Raw genomic sequence first — 12,773 nt, forward strand, 5'->3', positions numbered from 1 at the left:
CCTTACGGTCCCTGGGGCTGACGCGGCGCCGGCGGAGATCAGTGCCTTCCTCTCGGCCATGAGGAGCCTGGCCCCGCCGTCGACGCCCGCTGGCGCGCCTTCGGGCCCCGCGGACTCGACTGGGCGACCTCGCGTGCCGGCGGTTCCGGCCCCGGCGCCGTCGACGACTCCGGTCTCGACGCCGCAGGTCCCCGCGGGGCCCTTGCCTGGGCCCCAGTCGACGCCGGTTGACCTTGTCACTCCTCCACCGGCGCCGACGCCTGAACCACCGACGCCGTCACCGACGCCGACGCCTGTGACGCCGACGCCCCGGTTTAGCCCTCATCCGGACCCGACGCCGGTGCGGCGTCCGCCGACGCCGCATCCGGCGCCGCTTGAGTCCTACCATCTCTACAGTCCAGTTCCGATCATTCCTCCTGTTTATCAGGAATCGGAAGAAGGGGGCGACTGGGAGGGGTTCGAGGACCCTCTGGCTGTTCAGTCACAGCTTTCTCAGGACTGGGCAGATGAACTGGGGGAGGCCAGCGGGCTGGACACCTCGCCAGACGCTGGATTCACTTCTCCTCCGACCGTGGCTTCGGAGGAGGGTGCAGCATTTTCTGTGGTGCTGCGCAAGGCGGCTGAGGCCCTTGGGCTCGAGTTGCCTGCCGTGGCTGTGAGGACCAACATCCTCACTGAGGTGCTTCAAACCTCAGCAAGCTCCACTGAGCCTCTGCTGCCGTTCAACGAGGCCCTCACTGACGTTCTGCAGGGCACCTGGTCCAAGCCCTCCACAGTTCCTCCTGTGGATAGGAACGTTGCCAGGCGCCACCGCCCTGCTCCGGGCGACCCCAGTTTCCTGTCCCAACACCCCACCCCCGAGAGTCTGGTTATCCAGGCCTCTACTTCCCAATCCTCCTTCCCGACCGCTCCGCCGGACCGGGATTCCAAGAGACTCGAGCAGTTTGGCAAGAAACTGTTCTCGTCCCTTAGTTTGGGCCTGCGATCCTTAAATACCGCCTGTCTCTTGGACCGTTATTCCCATTCCCTGTGGGATACGGTGGAGGACGTGCTGCCCCTGTGTCCGGAGGAGGTCCGGACGCGTCTTTCCCAGGCTTTGGCCGATGGGAGGGATGCAGCACGGCACGCCATAAGATGTGGGCTTGACACCACGGACTCGCTAGGTCGGGCGATTTCCACCACGGTGGCGCTCCGCCGCCACGCCTGGATGCGGTCCACGTCATTTTCCGGGGATGTCCAGAACACCCTCATGGACATGCCCTTTGATGGCACTCGCCTGTTTGGCGAGAAGGCGGACAGTGCGCTGAACCGCTTTAAGGACTCCCGGGCTACGGCCAAGTCCTTGGGCCTCTCGGCTCCGCGGGCGCACACCTCCGCTTTTCGCCCCTTTCGTGGCCAAGGAAGGGGCTCCTCCTCACGTCCGCAAAGCCACCAGCCGCAGAACCAACCTGCGCGCGGTCGCGGACGTGGCTTCCGCCGTGGCGGAAATGGAGGCCGACGTGGTCAGCCCACATCCACCCCGGCAGCATCCGCCTCAAAGCCTTCCTAGTCCGAGCTTTCAGGCCCATACCACGCCAGTGGGCGGCAGAGTTCGCCATCACCTGCTCCACTGGCGGTCCATAACATCGGACAGGTGGGTGCTGCAAATCGTCCGAAGGGGCTACTCCCTCCCCTTCGAGACGACCCCTCCAGCCATGCCACCGCAGCACCACCGTATCTCGGGGGATCATTTGGATCTTCTCCGCGAGGAAGTTTCGGCTCTCTTGGCCAAGGGGGCCGTCGAGCGCGTTCCGAGTCCAGAAGTAGGTCGTGGTTGTTATTCCCACTACTTTCTGGTTCCCAAGAAGGGCAAGGGGGGCCTGCGCCCTATCTTGGACCTGCGGAACGTCAATGCCTTCCTCCGAAAGGAAAGGTTCAAGATGCTAACGTTGGCTCAGGTCTTAGCTGCCCTAGACCCTGGAGACTGGATGGTAGCGTTGGACTTGCAGGACGCATATTTCCATATCCCCGTCCTGCCGGCCCACCGGCGTTACCTGCGGTTCACGGTGGGCCAAGAGCACTTTCAGTTTACCGTGCTCCCCTTCGGCCTCACCAGTGCCCCTCGGGTGTTCACGAAAGTGATGGCGGTGGTCGCAGCTCATCTGCGCAGATCAGGGGTCCCAGTCTTCCCCTATCTCGACGACTGGTTGTTGAAGGCGGGCTCGCCCCAGGCAGTCGTCTCCCACCTCCAGACTACGGCGGATCTCCTGCATTTGCTGGGGTTTTCCATCAACGTGCCGAAGTCACACTTGAGTCCCTCTCAGAAGCTCCTCTTCATCGGAGCGGTTCTCGATTCGGCGCAGTTCCGGGTCCATCCACCGGAACAGCGGGTCCGGGATATACAGGCCCTGATTCCCATCTTTCGGCCTCTATCCCGGGTTTCGGTCAGGCTAGTGTTGCGGCTTCTGGGGCTGATGGCCTCCTGCATCCTACTAGTGCATCACGCCAGGCGGCGCATGCGGGCTCTGCAGTGGGACCTGAAGTTTCAGTGGGCCCAGCATCACGGCAACCTGTCCGACCATGTCTTGATCTCGGAGGGTACTGCACAGCAGTTGCAGTGGTGGCTCACGGACCGCGAGTGGGTCAAGGGCAAGAGCCTCTCCCTTCCCCAACCGGAGCATGTCGTAGTGACGGATGCGTCCCTCCTGGGATGGGGTGGCCATATGGGAGAGGCGGAGATCAGAGGCCTCTGGTCTCCGGCGGAGTCTCGTCTCCACATCAACCTGTTGGAGTTGAGAGCGATCCGGCTTGCACTGAAAGCCTTCCTTCCCTCTGTCAGGGGAAGCGTCGTGCAGGTGTTCACGGACAACACCACCGCCATGTGGTACTGCAACAAACAGGGCGGGGTGGGGTCGTGGACCCTTTGTCAGGAGGCTCTGCGCCTCTGGACATGGCTGGAACACCAGGGCGTCACCCTGGTGGTTCAACATCTGGCGGGCTCTCTGAACGCCAGAGCAGACGAACTCAGCCGCCGGTGCATGATGGATCACGAATGGCGTCTGAACTCCGAAGTGGTGCAAGGCCTCTTTCAGCAGTGGGGAGAGCCTTGGTTAGATCTATTCGCCACCGAAGAGAACGCGCAATGTCAGCAGTTCTGCGCGTTGGAATTTCCAAGGCGGCACTCGCTCGGCGACGCTTTTCGTCACGAGTGGAGTTGCGGTCTGTTGTACGCCTTTCCGCCTATACCACTTCTGCCCAGAGTGCTGAAGAAGATCAGGCGCGACCGGGCCCAAGTCATCTTGGTGGCTCCGGATTGGGCACGAAGATACTGGTATCCCGAGCTACTCAGTCTGTTGACCGATCCCCCGATACGTCTGCCCCTTCGGGAGGATCTTCTGTCGCAGCAGCAGGGGACGGTCCTCCACCCGAACCTGTCCAGCCTCCACCTCCATGCGTGGAGATTGAGCGGCGGCAGTTGATGCCATTTGACTTGCCTCCTGAAGTCTGTGATATCATTCTGGCAGCCAGGCGTCCCTCCACAAAGTCGGTATACGCCTGCCGGTGGAACAAATTTGTGGCATGGTGCACAGCAAAGGCTGTGGATCCCCTTTCCGCCCCTCTTTCTGAGGTTCTCCTCTTCCTTCTTTCTCTGGCCCGGCAGGGCTCTGCCCTGGGCACCCTGAAAGGTTATCTTGCTGCCATCTCCGCCTTCTTGCGGCTTCCTGATCAGCCTTCTCTTTTCAAGTCCCCTGTGGTTACACGCTTTCTCACAGGCATTACACACACGTTCCCTCCTGTCCCTTTTGTAATGCCTCAGTGGGACTTGAATCTGGTTTTGACATTCCTGATGTGCGCTCCCTTCGAGCCTCTTCACAATTGCCCTCTTCGTCTTCTAACTCTAAAGACTGCTTTTCTGGTAGCCATCACCTCGGCTAGACGGGTGAGTGAGCTCCAGGCTTTATCTTCAAAGCCTCCTTTTCTATCTGTTCATCCGGACAAGGTTGTCCTTCGGCCTCGTCCCTCCTTTCTTCCTAAAGTGGTGACTCCATTTCACCTTGGGCAGTCTGTCACCTTGCCCACCTTCTTTCCGCCTCCGCATCCTTCCAAAGAGGAAGAGAGGCTCCACCGTCTGGACCCAAAACGTGCGCTCTCCTTTTATCTGGACCGCACAAAACAGTTCCGGGTGGACGACCAGCTTTTTGTTGGGTACGTGGGCGCTAAGAAGGGGAAAGCTGTGCACAAACGAACCATCTCTCGGTGGGTCGTTTTGTGTATAAAAATCTGCTATTCCTTGGCTAAAAAGGACCCTCCTGTTGGGCTGCGCGCCCATTCTACTCGGGCCACGGCGGCTACTACTGCCTTGGGACGGGGAGTCCCTTTGCAGGACATCTGTCAGGCGGCGACGTGGGCTTCGCTACACACGTTTGCCAGGCATTACTGCCTTGACAGCCAAGTCCGGAGGGATGGCTTCTTTGGCCGTTCTGTCCTCCAGGACTTTCTGGTGTGATCTTGGTTCGCAGACCCACCACCGGGGATGGTATTGCTTGGGTATCTATTCTAAGGTGAGGAATCTAACTAACGTGTTTCTTTCAGATGAACAAGTTACTAACCTTCGGTAACGATGTATCTGTAAGAAACATTAGTTAGTTAGATTCCTCACCGACCCACCCATCCTCCCCGTTCTGCGAACTGACATCTAGGGTTAAGGTTGTCCTTTCAGGCCCCTAGATTTCATTTTTGGCACCAGTGTCGGTCTTTGCATGGCTCTGCGTTCCTGGCGCGGAAGGCTATGTACAAGAACTGACGTCAGCGCGCGAGGGCGGCGTCTAAGTACTCCGACGACGTCATCCCGGCGCACGACGCCGACGACGGACGCGGAGCCGCAGACGACGCCTAGCGACGCGCAAGGGGTATTGCTGACGAAAAATCTTCCGGATCCAGTCTGACGCCTGGGGATATTCTAAGGTGAGGAATCTAACTAACTAATGTTTCTTACAGATACATCGTTACCGAAGGTTAGTAACTTGTTCTTTTGTTCTTTGGACAGTCTTTGGAAGTCACGAGTTCGGTGACTCCTCCTTCGGTCCGTACTGCGCATGGGCTTCGGATGTGATACTTCGTGCTCCGGCTTCGAACTTCTACGGTTCCAGTTCTTCATCTATCTTCATCTCTCGAAGCGGCACTTTTCTCCATCCCGTACATCGGCACCGGCCTTCGGGCCCTCCTCAACTCCGGTCCCGGCCGATGGAAAGGACTCCGTTCAAAAAGTGCCCAAAATGTGGGTCTAAATTTCCCCACACCGACCTCCATCAGGTGTGTAACCTTTGCCTCTCTCCAGAACACGAGGCTAGAGACTGCCCTGCCTGCAAGTCTTTTCGATCAAAAAAGACCATCCGGGATCAAAGAGCTCGACGCACCATGGCGCACTCATCGACCGCAGCTCCACCGGACATCTTCGGAGACGACGCCGGAGCTTCAGGGCAACTACACGCCGAGCAGGAGGACGACGTCGTCAGCGCTTCCGAGGCCGACGACTCCGACGTGGAGGACATCACACCGGCGCAGCGGGTCGGGAGTACTGTACCCCCTCCCACCCCCGCGCCCAAAACCAAAGAGACTCAGGTTACACCTTCGCCTGCAGGCCTGGGTAAAACCAAGCACACAGCTTCTATCACCCCACCTTCGGGCCCGGTGTCGAAGCCTCAGAAGTCTCACGGCAGCTCGGGCTCGAGCCAGCCGACGCCTGGTGCCGATAAACCCCATCCGGCACCGAAGAAAGTGATACCCAGCTCGACTCCGAAGCCACCGGTGCCGAAGCCTGGACTCTCGGTGCCGACAAAACACAAACACAAATCTGTCGGCACCGACGCTCCGGCGCCGAAAACTCCTTCGACGCCGAAAAAACCGGAGGTACCAAAAAAGCATGGCGCACAGAAACCATCGAAACCCTCGGCTCCGAAAACATCGGCGCCAGTGGACGATTCGGTGCCACTGGACCTCTTTACACCAGACCCTTTGCAAAAGACTCTATTTAAAGATCCAAAGACTGGGCTATTGACTTTAGTTGTCAAGAAAAGACGTCTTGACACACCGGCTCCTCCTCCACCGCCCAAGCGGAAGGACTCCGCTACTTCTCCTCTCAGAGTGCCCTCCCCACTACCTCCTCCTCTGCCTCCTCCACCTCCTCCACCCCCTCCCCCTCCCAGGTCTCCGCCACCCTTACCTCATCGCTCCCCGACCCCGTCCCCAGATCCGGATTATGGGGATCCAGATTATGACCCGGCGGACGCCCCAATGGACCCCACTCCACCGGGGACCCCTGACCCATGGGAAGACTACCAAAACCCTGACATACCAGATATGCCTCAGGACGACCTATACCCATCCAGGCCGTCTCCCCCTGAGGACTCCTTAGGGTTTCATCACTTAGTGCAGAGAGCAGCACACTACCATGGGGTGGAAATGCATAGTGAACCAGTGGACGACGACTTCCTACTAGACACATTTGACATTCAGGACAAGTCCACGTCTATCTTGCCCATGCTTAAAGGTGTCACCAAGCATGCTGCAGAGGTGTTCAAAGACCCTGTCAGGGCCAGGGTATTGAACCCTAGAATAGAAAAGAAGTACAAGGCGGCACCCACAGACCCTGCATACATTAAGGGCCCTGCTCCCTTAGATTCCCTAGTTGTGTCCACAGCTAGAAAGCGGGCTAACTCCCAGTCCTCAGGAGAAGCCCCACCGCCAGATAAGGAATCCAAACTTCTAGACGCGTCTGGCAAACGCACCGCCTCCCAAGCTGCAAACATGTGGCGCATTGCAAATACACAAGCGCTACTTGCGCGCTATGACAGAGCACACTACGACGAGCTTGAGGCTCTTATGCAGCACCTCCCCGAAAAACACAAACGCAAGGCTCATGACCTGATACAGGAGGGTAAACTAATTACGAACACCTCCATTAAGTGTGCCCTCGATGCAGCCGACACTGCTTCTAGAGCCATAAATACCAGTGTCCTGCTTCGTCGCCATGCCTGGCTCAGGATCTCAGGGTTCAAGCCTGAAGTCCAGGCGTCCATACTAAATCACCCCTTTGACCAACAAACTCTCTTTGGGCCAAAGGTGGACGAAGCATTAGAAAAGATGAAAAAGGACACAGACACAGCAAAGTCTATGGGGGCATTACAATCACAGGCCCCTAAACGCTCCTTTCGACGCTCATCCTTTCGTAGCACAGGCAGAGGCAACTCCCCCGATAGCGCCTCTACCTCCTACAAGTCCCCTCCTCAAAATACCTTTTCAAAGGGCTACCAAAGGGGTGGTTACAGAGGCAACAACAATAAGGGCAGGGGCAAAACTAACACCACCCGTTCTGCCACCCCGCCCGCACAATGACTTCCCTTCACTTCCCCCAGACCATCCCACTCCGGTCGTGGGCAGACTACAAAACTTTATCCACGCATGGGAATCCATAACATCGGACAAATAGGTGAACCAAATTATTCGGTCAGGGTACTGTCTCGAGCTAACATCTACCCCACCCAATATCCCACCAAGGCACCGTCCAATGTCTCAAGAACATTCCACACTGCTCAAACAGGAGGTGCTCTCCCTCCTCCAAAAACACGCTATAGAGCAGGTCCCCGTCAATCAGCAAAATCTAGGGGTCTACTCCCTGTATTTCCTTATACCAAAGAAAGACGGGACCCTGAGGCCCATTCTGGACCTCCGGCCTCTAAATGCGTACATACATTCAGACCATTTCCACATGGTCACCCTACAACAAGTCCTCCCGCTCCTCTGTCAGGGAGACTTTCTCACTACCTTGGATCTGAAGGACGCATACTTTCACTTTCCAATACACCCTTCTCACAGGAAGTACCTCAGGTTCGCGGTGGACGGTCAGCATTACCAATTCACGGTTCTCCCCTTCGGGGTCACCACCGCACCACGGGTGTTTACCAAATGCCTAGCAGTTGTAGCAGCACACCTCAGGCGTCAACATATTCACGTCTTCCCTTACCTAGACGACTGGCTCATAAAAGCCACGTCCTACAACCAATGTGTGCAACACACCAACCGCACCATTCAACTACTCCACCGGCTAGGCTTCACGGTGAACTACCAAAAGTCCCACCTCCTACCATCTCACACAAAGCAATATCTCGGGGCAACTATAGACACCTCCAAAGGTATTGCCTATCCAAACTCAGCCAGGATCGCAAGCATACAAGCCTTGCGCGAAACATTCCTTCCTCAACACTCTCTTCCAGCAAGAGTGTTTATGAAGCTCATAGGAATGATGGCGTCTTGCATTCTCATAGTGCCCCATGCAAGACTCCACATGCGTCCACTTCAAGAGTGCCTAGCACGACAGTGGAACCAGGCCCAGGGTCAGCTGACGGATCTGGTGTTGGTGGACGGCCGCACCCATCACTCTCTGCAGTGGTGGAACACCACAAACCTTTCCAAAGGGCGGCCGTTCCTGGACCCGGTTCCTCAGGTGATTCGAACAGCGGACGCATCGCTCTCCGGCTGGGGAGCGCACCTCTTACACCTCACAATGCAAGGTCTATGGACGCCACAGCAAAAATCGCTCCATATCAACCATCTGGAGCTCTTGGCGATCTTTCTAGCCCTAAAATCTTTTCAAAAACAGATTTCGGGCAAAGCAGTCCTCATTCGCACAGACAACATGACTGCAATGTATTATATCCAAAAACAGGGGGGGGACACACTCTCCCCAGCTCTCCCGCTTAGCCCAGAGCATATGGAGATGGGCAATTCCCCAAAACATCTTTCTCCTGGCACAGCACGTTCCAGGTGTACAAAACACCATGGCAGATCTGCTCAGCAGACAAACGCAACAACTACACGAATGGGAACTGCATCCACAAGTTCTTCACCCATTCTTCCAACAGTGGGGGCATCCTCAGATAGACCTCTTCGCCACCCACGAAAACAAAAAATGCCCAAGCTTCGCCGACAGATACCCACACCCATTGTCCAAGGGCAATGCGATATGGATGAACTGGTCAGGCAGATTTGCATACGCCTTTCCACCTCTCCCACTAATTCCGTTAGTGGTAAGGAAGCTACAGCAGCACTCCCTCACACTCATTCTAGTAGCTCCAACATGGGCCAGGCAGCCGTGGTACACCACACTACTACAACTATCAGTGGTACCACATCAAAAACTGCACCTGTCCCCATGCCTCCTAACCCAGAACCATGGAGAAATCAGGCACCCGGACCCAGCTCAGCTCAACCTTGCGATCTGGCTCCTGAAATCTTAGAATTTGGATACCTTAACCTTCCCCCTGATTGCATGAACATCATCATGGAAGCCAGACGTCCTACCACTAGAGCATGCTATGCCGCAAAGTGGAAAAGATTTGTAATTTACTGCCGTAACAATACAATCAACCCTTTAGATGCATCCATACAGCACATCATATGCTATCTGCTCCATCTTCACAGATGTAACCTGGCATATTCATCCATACGCCTACACCTAGCAGCGATTGCTGCTTATCTACAAAACAGACAGCATTTATCACTGTTCAGAGTGCCCGCTATTAAAGCCTTTATGGAAGGCCTTAAACGAGTAATTCCTCCCAGGGCACCACCTTCCCCTGTATGGAATCTAAATGTAGTTCTTACACGGCTAATGGGTCCGCCCTTCGAACCAATGCATAAATGTGAGCTACAGTTTCTCACCTGGAAAACAGCTTTTCTCGTAGCTATCACTTCCCTTAGAAGGGTTGGTGAAATACAAGCGTTCACTATACAGGAACCCTTCCTACAAATACATCACAGCAAGGTCATACTTCGTACAAATCCGAAGTTTCTGCCCAAGGTCATTTCCCCCTTCCATCTCAATCAATCGGTGGAATTACCTGTCTTTTTCTCGCAACCTCAATCTGTTGCAGAAAGGGCCTTACACACACTGGATGTTAAGAGGGCTTTGCTGTACTACATACAAAGAACGCAACCTTTCAGGAAGACTAAACAATTGTTTGTTTCCTTCTCTCCACCACATAAAGGCAACCCCATCTCTAAATCAGGGATAGCTAGGTGGATTGTAAAGTGCATACAAATTTGCTATCAAAAGGCAAAAAGAACATTATCTGTTCCACCTAAAGCCCACTCTACTAGAAAGTTAGGGGCTTCGATGGCTTTTCTAGGGAACATACCCTTAGATGACATCTGCAAAGCAGCCACATGGTCTACACCGCACACCTTCACAAAACACTACTGTGTAGATGTGCATTCCAAGCAGCAAGCTAGGGTGGGCCAGGCTGTACTAAAGACACTTTTTCAAACAGCTGCAACGGATACCGGTGGTCGCCGCTAAGGTGGGGTACTGCTATATAATCTATGCTAAGTGTACAATCTGCAGCTCATATGCCTCGAACGGAATATGCTACTTACCAGTATGCATCTGTTCTTGGCATGTAGAGCTGCAGAGTTGTACACGCCCACCCGCCTCCCCGGCTACCTGTATCCGTTCCAGTCCATCTTATTTAGATACAACACACATGGGTTTCTCACTGTTATTACTACGCTCCATCATTTCCCTGTTGGTGAAAAACAATCTGAGGATGGAGCCGAAGCCCATGCGCAGTACGGACCGAAGGAGGAGTCACCGAACTCGTGACTTCCAAAGACTGTCCAAAGAACAAAAACAAACTGCAAACATCCGGGCCCAACACCAGATGGCGATCTATGCTAAGTGTACAACTCTGCAGCTCTACATGCCAAGAACAGATGCATACTGGTAAGTAGCATATTCCTTTCCCATGGAACCTTTTGTATTCTTGGTCTGAGCCGTTCCACAGGCTGCAAACCTTGGGTGGTCCTGCTTCGGTGTGTGTCACAAGGAGAGGAATCTGCGGTTAGAAGTATCCATCCGAAGAAAAGGTGACTTGTCTTCGGTAAGGCTCTTTCTGGTGGATACGTTAGCTAAATGTAGATTCCCGGCTGCCCTCCCACCACTCCGTCCCTTCTAAAGAGGTCTCAATTCTAGGGCTCTACACACTGGCGTAATTGATTACTAATATGTTCCGCGTCGGAGGGCGTGGGCAGTGTTGAGACAGAAATTGACGGTAGCATGCATGGGTGGCGCCTAAATGTGGCTCCAGTCCCTTCGGAGCAATGCTGAAAAAGGTTTCCGACCCAGCCTGGAGATATTCACAAGTTAGATGGAGTATTCACAAGAGAGAGCACTACCAAAAGGAAGTAACTTGTTTTTTAAAGATTTTATTAGGTACATATGCAGAGCAGAGTTATTAAAAGTTTGAGATATGTTGCCACAGATCGGCATTAATCTGTAATACTGCGGATAATGGCCTGTGAATGCCCAGAAAGGCTTTGCTTCTGATCACAGTCTGAGGGGCGAGACACTGCCAATGTCTCGCCTCCTCCTCCACACGCTTTCCCCATTAGGGTAAATTTCTATTTTTATGTAGACCCGAATATTGAATTAATGGAAATCCAAGTGTGAATAATTGCAAATCCTTGAATATTTGTTAAAGCAATTCATCCCTCAATTTTTCATTTTTGTGAAACCTTTTTCTCCCTGTGTGTTGTATGTATCTTCGGGTACTTCACCCTCAGTTGTTGGACTCTCCTGTCTGTCACTGTATGTTGCTTTTCTTGTGCGTGCAATTTGTTGCAATCTGCTAGGTTTCTTACTCTCTAACTGGTGAATCCATTGTCCCTTCTCTTACATTTCCCTCTAATGCTTGCCTGTTATTGAAAATTGGCATCTTTTTAACTCTAGGTTTTAGGCAAGGACCACCCCGATGTGGCGAAGCAGCTGAACAATCTTGCACTTCTGTGCCAAAACCAGGGCAAGTACGAGGAGGTGGAATATTATTACTGCCGAGCCCTGGAGATCTACGAATCTCGCCTGGGACCCGATGACCCTAATGTTGCCAAGACCAAAAACAACCTGGTATGTATGAGCCAATGGGCTGCAACAATGACAAAAGCTAAAACAAGATGGTACATAAAAATCTGTGGGCTGCAGAGGTGATGCATCAACCTGGAACATGAGAATTTCTGGGCTGCAACAAAGCCAAAATGTGTATGACTCCTGGAAAATAACATGAAATCACACGGGGCAAACTAAGGCTGCCGTACAGAAATTGTGCTCTATACTGGAGAATAGGACCTTAACGCCAAGGTTACACCCACTAGAGAAGGTGCCTAAACCTTTTGTAAGAAATGAGCAACATGCGTGGGTCCGTCTACATAATAATCAACATCAAGTGTTGGTGATTAACGGTTTAAAGAATTGTGAATTTCCCAGCCCAGTGCAGGCCAGTGACTGCAACTAAAATGTTATCAAATGTCTATACCAGTGTACAAGGGCAGTGGGTCGTCCTATCAAGATTAAAACTGGTCAAAGCTCAAAGGACTTACAATTGTATCTTAGAAGAGATCTTGCCACAGTGTGAGTTGTGGGTGTCACTTGATTGTAAAATAGCCTTTTAACCGTAGAGGAAACCTGTGGAAACCTTTTTAGGTCTCGCTAGCGTAACGCTGCGCGGATGTGCAGTCTCGCTGGCGAGATTTAGTGTTGACAGGGTATTTTCAGTAAGGGGCATTAAGCCCCGCCCCTCTTTCCCATTGGCCGGCGTCACCGTTAATGGTAAACAGCAGCCAGCCATTGGGAAAGACGTTTTCGCTTGGCTTTTCGAGCCTTCCCATTTGGACGGCCTTGCCTGCTTTGCGTTGGTCGCAAAAGGTTTCTTATTTTTATGGGGCCAAACACATGGCCCCATAAA

General features: G+C 53.7%; 1 protein-coding gene across 8 annotated transcripts in view; it reads left to right on the forward strand.

Moving 5' to 3' along the window:
• The window catches only part of KLC4 (kinesin light chain 4), a 595,564-nt gene that overhangs the window by 255,501 nt on the left and 327,290 nt on the right, over window positions 1-12,773 (forward strand). For all 8 annotated transcript variants that reach the window (XM_085610149.1, XM_085610151.1, XM_085610153.1 and 5 more), the window contains exon 8: window positions 11,765-11,938. In XM_085610149.1, coding sequence (XP_085466275.1) covers window positions 11,765-11,938 — 174 coding nt within the window. The remainder of the gene's footprint in view (window positions 1-11,764; window positions 11,939-12,773) is intronic.

This window comes from Triturus cristatus, chromosome 6 (genome assembly GCF_964204655.1).
Source record: "Triturus cristatus chromosome 6, aTriCri1.1, whole genome shotgun sequence".
In the NCBI taxonomy this organism is placed as follows: domain Eukaryota; kingdom Metazoa; phylum Chordata; class Amphibia; order Caudata; family Salamandridae; genus Triturus; species Triturus cristatus.